Genomic DNA, 18,082 nt, shown 5'->3' on the forward strand with positions numbered 1-18,082 from the left:
CAGAAGTGCTTAGAATGAGGGATTGTGGCTCCAAATTTGGTACTTTAAAAAAAAAAAAAATCAGGAATCGTACTGCTGCTTGATAGGTTGCATGATGGGCAAGTCTCTATAAGGTTTCCTTTTTGACATAATCTAGGCAACTTACTTAAGTAAAAATAAGTGCATGATTTGCGACAATAAGAAAGAAAAATAAGTGCTCTGCTTTGCTAATTACAGGGAAATGTATAGTAAATAAGTAAGCAAGATTAAATAACAGTTTGAAAAGAATTTTGGTACTAGGAAATATCACATTATGTGCTTATTTATATACTTTTTTTGTAACTAGAGTAGAAGTATATGTGATCAACACATTTGCTATCATTTTTGTTATAGTGTGTCCTATAACTATTTAAGGTAATATATACTCTAATTTTTCCCCTTATATTCTAAATGAGAATCCATTAATATTACCTAAATTAAATATGTTTTTGATAATGTTCAAAGTGTGTTGAACTTAGGGCCATTGTTTTATTACTTCTTTTAGTGATTTAAATTGAATGAATAATAAATTAATAATAAAGTTTTACCCAGAACCTAAAGGAAATTAAGGATGCACAAAGCCTCTCTATACAATCATGCTGTGTATATGGACCGTTAAAACTGACATTTATATATCTGTTTTTATGATTTTTTTTTGTCCTATTTATTTACAGGACTTGAGGCAATTTAAAATCTAAATAGACATAACACTTCATGCTTTCAAAACAGGCCTGAATACTTTTAGCTTCACTATTGCTGAAATATGGTGAATAGCCAGCTTTTACTTTGCATGTATATCTCAAAAATAAGTAAACATGCTGCATTGCATATAAATTTTTTCTTTGGAAGAGAACAGTCTCTGTCCTTATTCAACTGTTTTGGCAATCAGCATATTTCCCTGCTTCATGGTGGCAACAAGCACATGAACTCTTAACAGTCTTGTCATTGTTTGATTTTAATAGTTTAGAAAATTCATCCCATAAATAATCAGTTGCACAACAGAGAGTCAGTAATGTAAAAAATAAAGACCAACAGTGTTCATTTTATCTTACACTGAAAAATCTGTTCAACTTTACGAATAACCTGGGTTTCCTCCCCCAATTTTTGAACAGTTCTTGGATATTTTTGATTGCTATTGGTGGGACTTCCCTGGTCAAATGTCACATAAACAAAAATGTATAATTGTCCAGGTTAAAAGTACATAAGTCAGTATTCAGGACATGTGTTTCTAGTTGCATTTAAATAAGCTCTAGAGTTTGTAGAATGTTTTTCTCAGTTGGCGTTTAATCACCTTATTTTAGATTTAAGCTCTTTAAAGAAATATTTTAAATATTGAATGTAAATTAATCAGTCCCAAACTTTTGGGAGGTAATTAAAGGACTATACAATTTGTCCATAAAAGGTAAGGTAAGGTAAGAATTCATTTAAGCTTTTATTATACAGTAGCTATTACCTAGTTTTGAATTGAATAATAAGTAATACTAAAACAATGCTGGTTACAAACTATTAAGCCCATCATGGCACAGGGTTAGATTATTTGTGTGAACATCTGTCTCTGATTATTTTTTTGCTTGTCTCAGAATATCCAACATGCTCCTTATATTAATAGTGCCATTTTAGGAAAATCAGGAAGCTAGACTTTCTTTGTTGCAGTGCCTTTTCCCTGGAACACCACACTCTCTGACATTTATATGGCCCCAGTCCTGTGGCCTTTTGCAGTATCTTGGAAATTTGGCTCAAGGATTGAGCCAGGAGTCAAGTCAGTTGGGCCATTTTGTAATGGTATAGAAGGTAACTGTTGGCCTTATATATTTTTCCTATGAGCTGTTCAGAGCATCCAGTAGTGGGAGGTGCTTCAATCTCTGCACGTCTAGGCTGGGCTTAATTTCTGGAACGCTCCTTCTCCACGGGACTCCTCCCCAGTGTTCCCCAGTTTTGGCTCAGCCTTGTGAGGGATAGGCAGTGCTTGTGATTCTTCCTTGGCTGAAACAGGAAAATTCATTTCTTTACTAGGGGGTTTGAAAATTGATCAGCTTGCCTTTAGCACTCTTTAGCCTTCTAACCGCATTACGATCTCTCGACATTGGCTCTTTAACATCAGGCAGTCGGAGATCGCTCACATTACAGGGAAGCGCTGATTCGCGCCCCAAAGCAGAGGGAGGCTTTGGCTCTGCTCCATGTCCCCTCCCCACAACTGCTCTTTCTACCCCTGCCATTCCGACAGATAGCCGCAGAGTTTCTTTCATCTGAACAGCGGCATGAGCTCTTTGCTCACAACAGAGTCATATCACTTTCGTTCCCCTCTGTGAACGTCGCCTGGGGGTGGAAGATTCAAACGCTTAGTGCCTTCCACCCTTTCCTGCCGTTTAGCCTTATAGGAAGAGACCTCGGAGGCTACTCCTTCACACGGCGGGAGTTTGCTGCTGGGGAGTGCGCCAAAAGGTTAATGGCCGGAGGCCATTTTTTCTTACAAAGACCTCATGACCACACTGGCTGTATTTTAAGAACACTTGGGATCATTATATCCTCATCTTGTTTTTTTTTTTTCTACATTTGAGGCTATTCCTACATTTAAGTTGTTGGCTTAACCCTCACAGCCTAATCAACCCAGCGACACAACAGCGAGCACCTAGGCCTGTGTCCGCCTGTGCAGGGAAGCTGTTGAAGGCCTCTACCTTTATCAGTTTGGGCCTTTAGATGTTCTCAATTTGGCTGTTTGGTTTTTCAACATTTAGCCTCGTGCTATTTAGTTGATATATACATATAGCTATATATATTAGTGATTATATAACAATAATAATGATCATCATCATCTATTTGGTATAATATTTTAATATCAATAAAATATTATTACTGAGATACAACTCATTATAGATAGGTAATAAAAACATCATCAGGGCAACTAGTCTGTCCTTAGATCAGGCCCCTGGGGGTGCCAACCGCCTATTGCATTGAATAACAAGCATACTGTAATTCCTTAAATCGAAATGGCAGGCGGTAGCAGCTCTCAGACCTCATCCTTGAAGGTCAAAGCCAAATCTCAGCACAAACCTAAGCAGGCTAAAGGGAATTCTAAAGCTTCAGGAAGGGATGCCAACAAGCGCCATAAAGCATTAGAAAAGCAGATAGATAAGTGCACATGGGAGGCGCACAGGGTCTCACAGGACTTTCCCTCCTCCATTCCAGGTCCGTCTACCTCTCCCCACCCTCATCCTCCCCTAGATCTCTCCCTCTCATCCAGGCGTAGCTTGGCTCCCCAAAGCCAACAGGCCCAGTTACCTGGAACACTGACCACGCGAAGGGCTCCCGAAGCTACATTCATTCCGATGGCTGCCGGTCTTCAACAGGACGACATTCTTCCAGAGGAAGTGCCAGAGAGGATGAAGGCCTGGATGGAGCTGGCAATCCGCCAGGGAATCGCAGCAGGTCTTCAACACACAGTTCTGACCAGGGAACATCCTGTAACCGCTGATTATGATTCCCAATCGCTGAGGTTGTTGACCAGGTCAGAGCAACACTACACCCAGGTACATTTACAAGGGGAAGTGCCCCTCCAAGGGCCGACAGAGGAGGAGTAGGAGGAGGAAGAAGTGGATCAAATTGATCAAATGGAACAGACTGAATCAGGATCAATACATGACAGCGAGCCCCTGTCAGAAGTGGACCCCTTAGAAAGTGGGATGTCTGAGGATGAGGGCCTTGTTCCTGATCAGCCTGTATTTACAGGCTTATTCTGCCCACAACTTTTCAGATCTCTCTTGTTTAAGCCAAAAAACATTGCGTGCCTGAACAAGTCGACCCCTTCTACCACTCCAGCTCCTTCAGAAGAGGGACCAGAAGATCTAATTTTCAACCAACCAGTATTCGAGGCAGAGGTGATCCTAGTTCCTCCCATGTTTTCGGACCTGGTACAGAAACAGTGGGCGTCTGCAGCATCGTACCCGGCCCCCACTGGATATGACAGGAAATATTTCAATTTGGCCCTTGATTTCTCAAAATTGTTGAGTACTCCCAAGGTAGATGAATCCATAGTGGGATTAGCGTCCTCCTTCATTCCCAGTGAAGCGCTGGAGGCATTAAAGCGGGACGAAAAACGGGCCGAGCTAGCCCTATGCAAGGCCCATCAGTCTGACACGTGGGCCATCAAAGCAGCCACGGCCGCCTCCTTTACCCGTTCTCTCAGATGGCTCTGCCTCTTACGGGAACACACACCAAATTCCAACATTAGAGCGCACCAAGATATTGCTAAACTTATAGCAGCCGCTGAATTCTCAGCTGACGCAATTTATCATGCGGTAAAGTTTTCAGCCAGGGCCATTACTTCACATGTCACAGCATGACGCTTACTATGGTTAAAACATTGGCAAGCGGACTTTAAGCACAAATGCAAGCTGGCTTCATCTCCTATTGTGGGAGATAGACTGTTTGGCCCTTCCCTTGATCCGCTACTAATTGAAACATGAAACAAAAAGAAAATTCTACCTTCCCTTTTTTGGAAGTCAGATTCTAGAAAACCTCAGTCCTTTCGGAGGGGATCCTTTCATCCCTTTTACCAGGAACCCTTCTCACCCAGATACCAGAGACCCCCATCATTCAGACCAGGGCAGCCAGACAGGTCCAACTTCGGGCATAGGAGCAGAAGGGGTGGTCAATCCAAGAAATCCTTTCGAGGAGCAGGAAACAGGTCTTTTCAGTGTCCCAGATAACTCCCTGGACCTGACTCCCATTGGCGGACGCCTTAAATTATTCGCGGACCAATGGGACTCCTCAACGTCGGATTCCTGGGTCAGACACGATCAGATTTGGCCTTGCACTGGAGTTTCAATCCACGCCCCCAGATTTTTTCATGTCATGCCCTCTCTCCAGAGATCTGGTTAAACATAATCTCATGGAAACAGCTATCCAACATCTACTGGACATACGAGCCATCCAATGAGTAGCCACCAACCAACGAGGACGGGGTTTCTATTCACATCTTTTTGTTCCCAAAAGTTCGGGGGGGTGGGGGGTGGAGAGCAATATTAGATCTGAAATGTCTCAACCGTTTCTTAGTATATCGCAAGTTTAAAATGCATACCCTGCAATCTATCTTACTTGGCATCAGAAAAGGTGACGTCCTTACGTCTATAGATCTGACGGAGGCATACCTACATATTGCTATTCGGCCTTCCCACTATAAATTTCTGAGATTCTGTTATAACAACCACCATTTCGAATATGTGGCCCTTCCTTTCGGACTTGCTTCTGCCCCCAGAACCTTCACGAAGGTTCTCGCAGCCCTAGTTGCTCATCTCCGTGATATCCTAGTACGACTCCAGTGTTACCTTGATGACATCTTAATTTTGTCATCTTCCAATCATCAAGCAGAGATACTCAGAACACATTACAATCCCTACAACAACACGGGTTCTTAATAAATTGGAAAAAAAGTCATTTAACACCATCGACTTGGTTAATCCATCTGGGGGCAGTCATAGGTACGATGGAAGGCAAAGTTTACCTGTCAGCAGATAGACTAAATAGCATTCAGCAATTGGTTAAGGAGATCAGAGGTCTTAAGAGGGTGTCCCTAGCTGAACTATCAAAATTATTAGGCAAGATGATCTCATGTATATCTATCATCCCTTGGGCCCAGCTCCACACTAGATCCCTCCAGTGGTTCCTGCTCCTGTACCAGCGCTCTGGCTGAAGCAACTCCAAATACAAGGTCAAGGTACCATTAAAGGTCCTCATATCTCTCCTCTGGTGGACCAGACCAGTCATCAACAGGCTGCCTCTTCAAAGAGCCACACAGACTTACCATCACCACCGATGCCAGCCTGTTTGGATGGGGAGCTCATGTTCAATTGCTCACAACCCAAGGCCGCTGGTCCGCCATAGAACAGTCGTGCAGCATAAACTGGCTGGAGCTTCGAGCAGTACACCTGGCTCTCCGCAGCTTCCTTCCACAGGTACGCAATCAACACATACTAATATTGACCGACAACGTAACAGCCAAAGGTCACATAAACGGGGGCACACAGTCGAAACACCTCATGCGGAGCGCTTGTGTTGTTGGGCAGAGAGCAACCTACTTTCCATCAGAGCAGAACACATTTTGGGCCTGTCGAATACACAGGCAGACTGGCTAAGCAGGGCCATGATCGATAAATCGGAGTGGCGCTTCCATCCGACCCTGTTTCAAGAGGCGGTCAGGAGATTTGGGCAGCTGGTGGTAGACTTGTTCACTTCCCCCCTCAACTCTCAGCTCCCCAGATTCATTTCCAGGTACCCCTTGCAAGGAGCGGAGAACTTCAACGCGCTCCGCTGCCATTGGCCCCAGGGTCTTCTGTACACATTCCCATCACTTCCTCTGATCCCCAAGGTCATCCAGAAGCTGCTGGACGAGAGGGCGGAGCTGCTGCTAATAGCTCCTTACTGGCCCAGACGGCCGGGGTTTGTAGACCTCCACAGTCTATCCTTATCAACACCATGGAGAATTCCGTCGGACAGGGTTTTGCTAACCCAGGGACCCCTTCGACATCTGGACCCTCAATGGTTGCACCTGACCGTCTGGAGGTTGAGCGGAGACGTCTGAAGAGCGAAGTTTTCCAACAGAGTTATCACTACCATCCAAGCTGCCAGATGCCCCTCAACAACTCGTATCTACAATGCCACGTGGTCCAGTTTCTGCAAATGGTGTACTAAGTCTCAAACTGATCCCATCAGTGGCTCAAATCCTAGAGTTTCTACAAGAGGGGCTTGACAAGGGATTATCACCTAATATGTTGAAAAGGCACGTGGCGGCTTTGGCATCGGTTGTCACTTCTGAGGGTGTACTGTCTCTTTCTCATCACTCACGCATACGGAGCTTCCTTCGAGGAGCCACAAATTTACACCCGCCAGCGGTTCACCGTTATCCCACTTGGGACCCTAATAAAGTCCTCGTTGCACTCACTAAGTACCCTTTCGAACCCTTGAAATTGTCAAGTCTCCCAATTTCTGACGTATAAAGTAGTTTTCCTTGTAGCGATCACTTTCACTCGTCGTATTTCAGAACTGGCAGCTTTGTTGATCAGAAAAGACCTTTGTGTCTTCCATTCTGACAGGGTAGTCCTTTGTCCTGATCCTATGTTTATACCCACAATTAATTCGGCGTTTCACAGGGCACAAGAGCTGATACTTCCTAAGTTTTGTCCCAAGCCATCTCAAAGGTTGGAACTACAATGGCATTGGCTTGATGTGAGGCGAGCATTGCGAATATATATTCACCGCACAGCGACTTTCCAGAAAACGGAAGCTTTATTTGTGCCGTTTCAGCCAAACACTCAGGGATGCAAGGTCTCTTCCTCCACAGTAGACCGTTGGCTACGGGCTGCGATAGCGAAAACGTATCAGACTCAATCACTACAGGTGCCCAGGGGAATAACAGCTCATTCAACAAGGAGCGCTGCAACATTGGCATCATGGGCCACGCAGGCACCAGTAACTGATATTTGTCGAGCCGCAACCTGGGCCTCTCCATCGCCCTTCATTAGGCATTATAAAATAGAAGTGTTTGCATCCGCTGAGGCCTCCTTTGGCAGACGAATTCTGCAACAGGTCCACGGGGACCAGGAGGGAATTCCAAGCCAGATAGAGTCCCTCCCATAGGATAGGCCAAGCTTTGGTGTGTCCCACTACTGGATGCTCTGAACAGCTCATAGAAGAAAGGGCATTGGTACTTACCTGATAAGCCCGTTCTCTTTGAGCTGTGAAGAGCATCCAGCCCCACCCCTTTTTTCCGTCTGGTGGGCTCCTATTTCGGCCAACGAATTGTTAAGGCGTTCAGGGCGAGTGGTGTTTATTCTCTTGTCTTCGCCAAAACACTGGGGAGGAGTCCCGGGGAGGAGGAGGAGCATTCCAGAAATTAAGCCCAGCCTAGATGTGCAGAGACTGAAGCACCTCCCACTACTGGATGCTCTTCACAGCTCAAAGAGAACGGGCGTATCAGGTAAGTACCAACGCCCTTTTTATTTTTGTTTTTTAGCCTATTTTAACTCAATGTTAGTAGCCCAGTGGTACGTTTTTTGAGTTATGTGACTATATACAGGTGGTCCTCAACTTATGACCACAATTGACCTCAACATTTATGTTGCGAAGGAGAAATTTTTTAAGTGAGTTTTCCTCCTTTTTATGACTTTTCTTGCCACTTTTATAAGTGAATCACTGCAGTTGTTAAATTAGTAACCTGGTTGTTAAGTGACTCTGGTTTCCCCATTGACTTTGCTTGTGAGAAGGTTGCAAAAGGTGATCATATGACCCAGGAACATTGCAACCATCATAAACGTGAGTCAATTGTCAAGCATCTGAATGTAAATCATGACCATGCAGTGGTCATAAGTCTGAAAAATGGTCATGTCACTTTTTTCAGTGCTGTTGTAATTTTGAACGGTGACTAAGTGAATTGTTGTAAGGGCTATCTTTACATTTATTAATAAATAAATACTGCCATTATGAAACACTTTAGAAACCATATTTGATCCTAGCTGTATGCTAGAACACTCTAGTTGTTAAACAGTTACCCTTTATTGTTGGTGATGCAAATTAAATGTAACATCTGTTCAGTTGGAAGTTGTATCTGTGTCTTCCAAATTAAAACATCTGCCTTCCATATGTAATGTTCTAGTAAACAAGTATGATATATCTCCCGAAGCTAAATTGTAAACTATTTTTCATGTATTATTCAACCATTTAAAAAACTAGTATCATAGCAACAAGCAAATAATGTGTGTGATTTAGCCCGTGGTTCCCCACAAACACTCATTGTACTGCAGATGAGAAACAGTCCCCTTTACCAGTTGTGCTGTGTTCCTGTGACTGTTGGTTTTCCATACTGGACTGCTAACCGAGGCCCACCAAGGCTTCCCAGTGCTATTAAGATGTGTGCACTAAACAAATTATGCCAAAGCAGAAGTATTCACAATACATTAAGAAATAATTTGTAAACAGAAACCATCATATACTTTTATGTAGATAGATTTGCAAAATTTAATTTTAACTGTTAACATACCAGAAGGAATTTAAAAGTTAAATGATTAAAACTTTTGAGTATGTTCTTGGCTTGCACATTTCCATCTGATTTCCTCCACCCCCCTTTGGTCTTTTGGTATTATGTTAGAATAGTAGTACATATTCATTGTACAACTGATAAAACATACTTTAGGCTAAATTAGAATACAGTTTGGAATGTTCTTTTTTATTTTACTCATCTCGGTTGTAATTACCTCTTCTAGATGAGTTAATAAAGATGTTTTATCAAAATGAAAAGAAAAATAAACCAAAATATTCCAAATATAAGGAAATCAAAATCATTTGCAAACAGCTCTCACACCACACCCATACCCAAGCCTATTCAAATGTATTATTATTTTCTCTTTAGGTCAAACCATCCACTTTTCAATTTAGATTAACCAGAAGACAAGCTATGATATAATCTTAGTAGCAACTTTTAGGGGCTTTAAATAGAAATATCTAATTTTACAATGTTTGCTCTCTGTTTCTTATATACTGTGTTCATTGTCTTCAGAAGTCTGTTTTACTTTGCATGTATTACTCCAAAGATTGGAAAATACATGGATGTAACCTATTGCCTGAATAATGATTTATTCTAGGCCCAATCAGCAGCATCCTGGTGAACAAATATGGCAGCCGTCCAGTCATGATTGCCGGGGGCTGCCTGTCAGGCTGTGGTCTGATCGCTGCCTCTTTCTGTAATACTGTAGAAGAGTTGTACTTCTGTGTTGGTGTTGTGGGTGGTAAGTCAACATATCTATAAAATGTAGATACATGTAATTGTACAACTTTCAAAGAGAATATATAAATGTAGATAAGTTTTTTAGAGAGCAAGAATGCAATTCTTTATTGGAAATTGATCTGGAAGTAAAGGCCAATACTTCCTTTCTAGTATGACTAATCTCTTGAGCTGGTGACCTAGAATTTCCATGGCTATTTTTTTTTTTCAGAGAAGGGTATCATTATTCATCATTTGAATGTTAGTCAAAAGCTAATTCACAATATCTCTCATCCCATTCAACCAGCTGGGAAAAGTTTCATGTGTTCCTGAGCTAGTATTCCACAATGTGTTATTCTTCTGACCAGGACATTAATAACCAGAAATGACCAAACCAGCCTGGAAACAGCATAGTCCAGTAAAAGTTCAACACAGTTAAGTTCATTCCAGAATTCTCTGAAGTCATTGAATTTTGCACATTGAAAACAGAGTTTTGATATAAGAATGTTTCAGATGTTACTGAACTATCCATAAGTATTTAGTGTGTGTGTTTTGCATTCTGTATCCCGAAGTCTTGAATGCGTTAAGGGAATTGTATTCCTTTCTATCACTTAGTAGCTTAATATGATGAATATAGTGTGCATGTCACAGTATTGATAAGAGCATAAACTGATGCTAGAACAAATGATTCATAAGGACTGCATTTGTATGTGTTAATAATTTTAATATAATTGTATTTTTATTCCCAGGTCTGGGCCTTGCATTTAATTTAAACCCAGCTTTAACCATGATTGGCAAGTATTTCTATAAGAAGCGTCCTTTGGCTAATGGATTAGCCATGGCTGGCAGCCCTGTATTCCTGTCTACTCTGGCTCCTCTGAACCAATATTTCTACAGTATTTTTGGATGGAGAGGGAGCTTTTTAATTCTTGGAGGCCTTTTGTTGAACTGCTGTGTAGCTGGGGCATTGATGAGACCAATAGGACCTAAGCCTGATCAAGTGAAAAAAGAAATTAATAAGGAAGCATTGCAGGAGATGGGCAAAGTGACAAGAAAAGAAGGAGGAGATGTTAATACAGATCTTATTGCTGGCAAAAATAAAAAGCAAAAGACTACAGCCTTCCAAACAATTAACAAGTTTTTGGATTTGTCGCTCTTCACACATCGTGGCTTCTTGCTTTACCTGTTTGGCAATGTGTTTATGTTTTTTGGACTATTTACACCATTAGTGTTTCTCAGCAACTATGGAAAGAGCAAGAATTTCTCTAAAGAATCTTCAGCTTTACTGTTATCTATTCTGGCTTTTGTAGACATGGTTGCCAGACCATCCATGGGTTTGGTGGCAAACACTAAGTGGATTAGACCTAGAGTCCAATATTTTTTTGCTGTGTCTATTATCTACAATGGAGTATGCCACCTTTTGGCTCCTTTATCTACTAGTTATGCTGGGTTTTGTATCTATGCTGGATTTTTTGGATTTGCTTTTGGCTGGCTGAGCTCTGTCTTGTTTGAAACACTGATGGACTTAGTTGGGACTCAGCGATTCTCTAGTGCCGTTGGTTTGGTGACTATCGTGGAATGTTGCCCTGTCCTTTTGGGACCACCTCTTTTAGGTAAAATATTTCACTCTCGGGATGGGGAGAAAAGAGATTGTATTGGCATTTTGATGATCTATGAATCTGATCTAAATGTTAGAAAAATAATTAATGCTGCTTATAATCATGCCTCATATTAGGATTTCTTAAACTGTGAGTTATGAGCCTCTGGATATGAAGATAGTTGCAGCCACCGAATATATGTTATCTTTTTTCAGGTCTTATTCAGGGGTTGCCCCTTTTATCTACGTAGATGATACTGAATTACAGCAGTAGCTGCTGCTACGTCACCTTTTCTCCTCAATTGATCTTTGCTAACAATAATTTTGCAAAAATTGCCCTTTAACTATATAGTATTGGAAAAGAGACTGAGCTTGTCTTGGCCCTGTGTACATATTTGTGCACCCACAGAACCACAAACTTCACTGCTTTGATGGGCACATTCTGATCACCATTGCAGGATTTGGTAGCCTTAGTGGTAAAAGATAAATCTAAGAGAAATTTAAGAAAGGGGTTATTTCTAAATAGAATTAAGTCAACATGAAGGCTAGAACAAATTTTGATTTTTACAGTCATTTCTCTGCTGATCATACCAACTCATACCAACTGTTTTCTGAAAAGAAGGATAATTAATTAAAACATTACTGTTGTCCTTTGCATTCCTTCCAGTATTGCATGGTTATGCACAATATACATAACTCTGTCTCTTGAAATATGTTTGCATATTGCTGTTGGAATGTTCCTACCCAGATACATTAATGTCCCTTATGGACAGCTGTTATTTTCTTCCAGCTCCTCTACCCTTCAAGAGTTGAGATCCTTGCCTTTTTGGGGGGAGGAGGGAAGGAAATGTGAATTCTGCAAAGTGTCTTATGCATAAAGTTTCTGGGAAGAAGACATTACCAGTACTGGTTGCAGTTTAACGTGGCAACTGTAGGTTGACATAGCAGGGAAGGTGGACAGTGCCTTGGCAATTCTGTTTTGAGAAGGATCGTTCTTAAAATTTACTAAAATAATGTCAGGGGCAATTTCCAGTAGCGTCTAGCATGCTGGTAAGTTTGGTTCATGACAGTAGGGTGTGTTACATAAATTCAGCCCAGTATTTGAGAATTCCTATGTTATACAGATATCTAGAAACAGTCTGATAATGAAAGGAAACTCTTTAGCAGTGAAGTTAATTATTAGCATTTGTGACCATTAATTATTCACTATTACAAAATAGCCTTAAAACTTATTCCCCTCCCTCCTCTGCTTTTGCCTTTTAGGTAAACTCAATGATATATATGGTGACTACAAATACACTTATTGGGCATGTGGCATCATCCTTATTTTCTCTGGGATCTTCCTATTTATTGGGATGGGCATCAATTACCGATTAGTGGCAAAAGAGCAGAAGGCAATGGATAAGCAGGCTGCTGAAAGAAAAGAAGAAGAAACCAATATTGATGAAGCTGAAAAACAAAAGGAGTCCAACAAAGTGGTTAATCTACCTCCCAAAACCACAGAAGATGCTATAAAAGAAGACAGTCGTGTATGAGAGACTCATAAATCCAGAAGGTTTTGTAATAATTAAAAAATACTGACATGTTTGAAGGAACTACTGGTCTTAATGAACAGTGGTGGAAAATTATATAAACTGGGCTTTTTAAAAAAATACAAAACCTGATACTGCAGATAGTATTTTTATCAACACCTGATGAGCAACAGGTCAGTGGGCAGTGCTAGCTTTTTAGTAGGGTTTTTTGTGGGGGTTTGGGGGGGATGTGTACTCTGCTTCTCTCTTATCAGCAGTGTGAATGTACTAATATGTGCCTTAGAGTTTCCATGTCTAGACTATTTTAGCAAAGCCTTAACACTGTTCTGTAAATTGTTGGGAGTTGTTTTTTGTTTGTCTCCCTAGGCAATATTCATAAAAGATACCTGACTTGCTTTATTAGTAGGGATCAAAGTTGGGTGTTAACCATTTCCTATGCTCCTTACTGACAGTCTCATGGTAGGTGTTCAAATATCTTGGAGAAAAAAATGAAGAAAAGGTTGGCGGATCCTTTAAAAAATAATAATAATTATATGGCAGACCTAATGTTTCTGGATCCAGGATTCAAGATAACTTCATTGTGTTTCTAATAACTTCTAAAAACTTACCCAACTTCTTGTTGGACTTCTTTAAATAAAATATGTGAACATTTTCATACTGTCTTCACTTGACTTTATCTGGAGAGGAAATTTAGTTTTTAATTACTATTACTTTTTGGTTTGTTACATGTTTTGAAAAAGTACTATTATCCTGAATTGAAACTGGGATCTGTGTAAGAGGATAGTGCATGCAATTATTGAACAAAGCTAAAGATGCAGTATTTTCATTAACTATTTAAGCTTTGAAATAAGAAATTCTAAGGATATTGCCAAACATGCTTACTTAGAAGTAAGCCTCATTGAAATCAATATTGCTTACGTTTAGATAATGATAAATTTGCACTATTACCAAGAATAGTGATACTGATATCTAACTTTCACTTACCAATTATGCTATTTCCAAAGGGATATATATATATATATATATATATATTGTACTGTGGCTTTTAAAAAAAACTTGGTTGTGGGGGTGGGGCAATATTTCTCCTTATTTTGTATAGTGAGAGAATGTTGTCTTAACACAGCTATAGTGCCAGAACAAATAACATTTTGTTAAACTGCTCAGCATAGATAAAATAGATAAAGTTTTTCATATTTTTCATGTTGACTCACTCTGAGTGGATTATATTTTAATATATATATAGCTGCTCAACTTTATTTTTAACTTTGTACAAAGTAGAAACCTGTGTGTTCCTTGTATTGAAAAATCTCACATTTCGAGGACAGGTGGAAAACAGATTTCTGATCACAAGCCAGGTCTTCAGAAAATCAATCAAAAGTTTAGATTATGTAAACTATGTTTGCATAGTTCACCCATTAAATGTGACTAGTTCTTTTCCTATTTCAGTTTTTTGTATAGTAATTCAAAATGTATAGGAGCAAATCTGTGGAACTCCTTGAGAGATGATTGGTTTAAATGATCTATTGTAAAATATTACTCTACAAATGTCATAATTACTTAATTTCCTGAAAGCTAGAAAAATTATTGATAGAAATATTCCTTTTGCTTGCAAACTGGTGCTTGCTGTAGTGAATGTAGTGTTTGATGTCACTACTGGAGTGAAAAACAATATGCTGCTAGAATCCTTTAATAAAGAAACATTTAATATTTCAATAGACTAATGGAGGAATATATGACATGTAAAATTTCATTTCTGATTATATATGTTATGGTATGATGTGCTCTTGATTGTCCTACACTACTGAATCTCATTTGTTACTGCTTAGACAATGGACAAAAACTAGCAAAATCTGTGTTCTTTAGTTCTAAAATAGGACAAGAAAAATAGATATTAGACTGCCAGGACAAGGCAGCGCATAGAAATACTAGTAATGAATAATTCACTAACATGTTATATGCTTATTCCATTTAAGATTCAATCTGCATGATTTATAGCATAGTTGTTTTAAAAACCTGAATGTAGTCCTATATAAATCAAACTGCAATTAGTGTAATTTTATTATTCCTTAAGATGTTTTAGTACATAGAGACAAATAGGTAATCATAAAATGGTGTCTGGCTTCTCAATTGGAGGCTGTTCTTCAACAAAAGCTTTTAAAGTGAATACAGGTTCTCTTCAATTTTTTAGGTATTGGCTTTGGATAACATTGCACAAAACATTCTTTTGTATAAATTTGTGTAACTTAATTTAGCAATATGCCAAGAATGTAGAAATTCCAGGTTATGATCTATATTGCTATATTCATGTGGTTGTGCAAACTAATACATTTTCAGTTCTCTTTGCAGAATGCGTGCCATTTCCTTTAAGAATCCCCAGTTGTAGTTCAGGCATTTTATCACATTCCCACATGTTCTTATAGTAGAACAAGAAAAAAACATTTGTATGATGTAAAGGCAGTACCTGTGAGATCTAGAAATATCTTTCTAGCATGTAAGATGATATGTGACTGAGTTGCTCAAGAAGCTAGTAAAGTGTAAAAACAAAAACAAAAAAGAGCACAAGGCATATACAGGATAGTTCTTGGTAGTTCCAGAAATAAATAATGACTAATATGATCTTTTGAAGAATTTTTCACTCCCCATGTAGACCTACTTGTCTTTAAGTACTAATTATAACATGATGCTCTACTCCCTTTCCACTAACTGAAATTAGTAGATTGAAATATTATTTAATAAGTTTGATCCCTAATGTTTGTTCATGTGTGATGCAAAGTTTGTATAAACCAAATTGAAAATAAATTACTTTTCACTTGCTTTCTGTTAAGCCTCCTATTTGCCAAAGTTCAAGTCTGCTTCATGCAAGTGTACATGAAATTAACTGGTAACTGCTCCAAACCTAAAGGTTTAGGTTAATAAAGTAGAACAAATCTCACTTCATGATTTCTGTCCTTTTCCCTCAATATGAAGAATCTGACAGGTGAAGTTGCTTTTAATGAACAGAGTTTGTGGAAGTCCCTTGACAGTATTAAAAATACACTGTGAAATATTTTGTTGTCTTGGCTACTGAGTTTATTAGAATTTTTATATATCCAAAATGAAACACAAAAGAAGTCTATCAGGCTGTTTTCATACTTCTAAGTGTGTATATTCAGTAGAATATTTTCATATATATGTTACTGTACTCTGTTAAAATGTGACAGTACAAAACCTCGTGTCTCATGTTCAACCTTGTCAGCGTGTCAAGAATGCATAACTGGTTCAGTTTGCAATAAACTAACATTGAAAACTTCCAGTTTGAGCCATATTCTTATAACTATAATTAGCCATGATGGTAAATAGTATACTTGATCTTTGGTCTTTATTTTACTTGGTGAATTAAAAAAATGGTTATCATAACTATCCTGGAAAACACATTAAATTTGTGGGGAGAGTGATAGATATAATGCAGTAGATGATATGTATTTCAGGGAGCATACCGAAAATTCTTTTTGCTTTAAATGTTTAATTACGTATCACTGAAAGGAATAATAAACACCTCTCTAAAGTTATAGAAAAGAATTAAATAGGTTCTCAAGGTTCTGTCAAGATCTAAGTAGGATAAAAGTATATGCTGCCATTATCTTGATTTCATAGCATTTAGCAGATAACAATTTTTCTCGTAATTGTTTACAGATGAATACAAGTATAGAAATAGTATATGTTTCACTTGCTTATGCTCTGTGATCATTAGAGTCTTTTGAGGCTTGTGAACCGTTTCTTTTTAGGCCTAGAAATTGAGGTCTACATTTGCAGACCAAAATGTAACACTCAAAAGCTAAAAATCTATTTATTACCAAATATACATATAAATACAGCAATGGTTTCTGAACAGATTCATGTAGCTAGATAAATAACCCTTTCAAGTGCTCTTTAGGTCTTAAAAAAAATAGGTGTTGCTTTTGGAAGTTTTTTTTTTTGCAGGTGGGGGACTGTTTATTTGCTCTTTAGTGTTCCATCTAAATATTTTATTTTTCTTTAACATGTTTATATCAAAACAAGTAAACAAATACAATTAAGCGCATCTTTGGGAATTTGTAATGCAGAACTTTTTTCCAGCTTATTTCCTTTCACATTCTATAGTTAGCTATCAGTGTTTCAAGTGATTCTTCAACTATGTTAAAATAAGAAGTGCTGACTTGATGTTTGATGGAGTCCCACAAAGCAGTGCCTCAGAATTGTCTAGATAATTCTAGTTATCCTAGAGGAACCCAGACTATACAAGATAGCAGAAAAGTTAACAGATCTTATTTACTGTTAGTAAAACATACAAGAGGGGCCAGGCCATCAATGCTTTATTATAGAGATACTGCAACTGCACAAATGAAACCATTGTTAAGGGATTTGTTGTTGCCTTTCAAATGCTGTTTGAAAGGGTTCTAAACCCTTTCAAATGCTGTTGCCACATATTCTTTTATTATTATGTTTCCTACCAAGTCCTTACTGTAAATTGGATTATAACATTTTCTCTTTTCTTCCCTCTCCCAGAACAGTTGTTACAGTAGTGAAGCCAAGGGACTAGTCTATATTATTCCATTAGTCTGCAGAATAATGGTACAAAAGAGCATTCTGCAACTAACACAAGCAGAGCTGAAAATAGAAAATAGATCCTAGATAAAATGTTTGTGCTTTTAAGTTCCGTTAAAATTCCAACTTAAAGCTTGCATCAAGGATCAAGGATTTTTTTTTAAACAATTGAACTTTATTGGGTTTCAAAGTAAATTGTATACAAAGCCACTATCATGCAAATATTTATTTTTGCTGGCACAATTTTCATCTTAGGCTATTCTTTAAACTATAATTTCTAATCTATTCTTGCCTAAAATGTTAAAAACCAAGATTGATTTATTGACTATTGATTGCATTACATACATTTGTATGTCACCTTATCCAAAGATTTTACTTGAACAATATCTGCCTGATAATTGTGGTGCAGCCAGTGCCTGGCTTGCAAGCCTCTGACCTGTCAGGGCTTGCTGCAATTCAAAGAGGCAGCCATTTTTTCAACTTTTTTTTCTTGACTCGGTTTTTGAATTGCGGAACTGGGCTGTGCTCACCACTTTGGGTCGTACTACCCTCTTGAAGTGGTGGACAGCTACTGTGGCTGTAGCTGACAGCTTAGGCTGAATATTTTTATTTTATTTTATT

At 38.8% G+C, this 18,082-nt stretch overlaps 1 protein-coding gene across 2 annotated transcripts in view; it reads left to right on the top strand.

Annotated features, from left to right (window-relative positions):
* The window catches only part of SLC16A1 (solute carrier family 16 member 1), a 30,387-nt gene extending 14,675 nt beyond the window's left edge, over window positions 1-15,712 (top strand). For both annotated transcript variants that reach the window (XM_026713004.2, XM_087929319.1), the window contains exons 3-5: window positions 9,651-9,794; window positions 10,519-11,382; window positions 12,630-15,712. In XM_026713004.2, the coding sequence (XP_026568789.1) occupies window positions 9,651-9,794; window positions 10,519-11,382; window positions 12,630-12,901 (1,280 nt within the window). In that variant the 3' untranslated portion in view covers window positions 12,902-15,712. The remainder of the gene's footprint in view (window positions 1-9,650; window positions 9,795-10,518; window positions 11,383-12,629) is intronic.
* Window positions 15,713-18,082: the final 2,370 nt, after the last annotated feature.

The sequence above is a fragment of the Pseudonaja textilis genome, chromosome 3, assembly GCF_049901715.1.
Source record: "Pseudonaja textilis isolate UNSWEBS1 chromosome 3, rPseTex1.2, whole genome shotgun sequence".
Taxonomy (NCBI): Eukaryota; Metazoa; Chordata; class Lepidosauria; order Squamata; family Elapidae; genus Pseudonaja; species Pseudonaja textilis.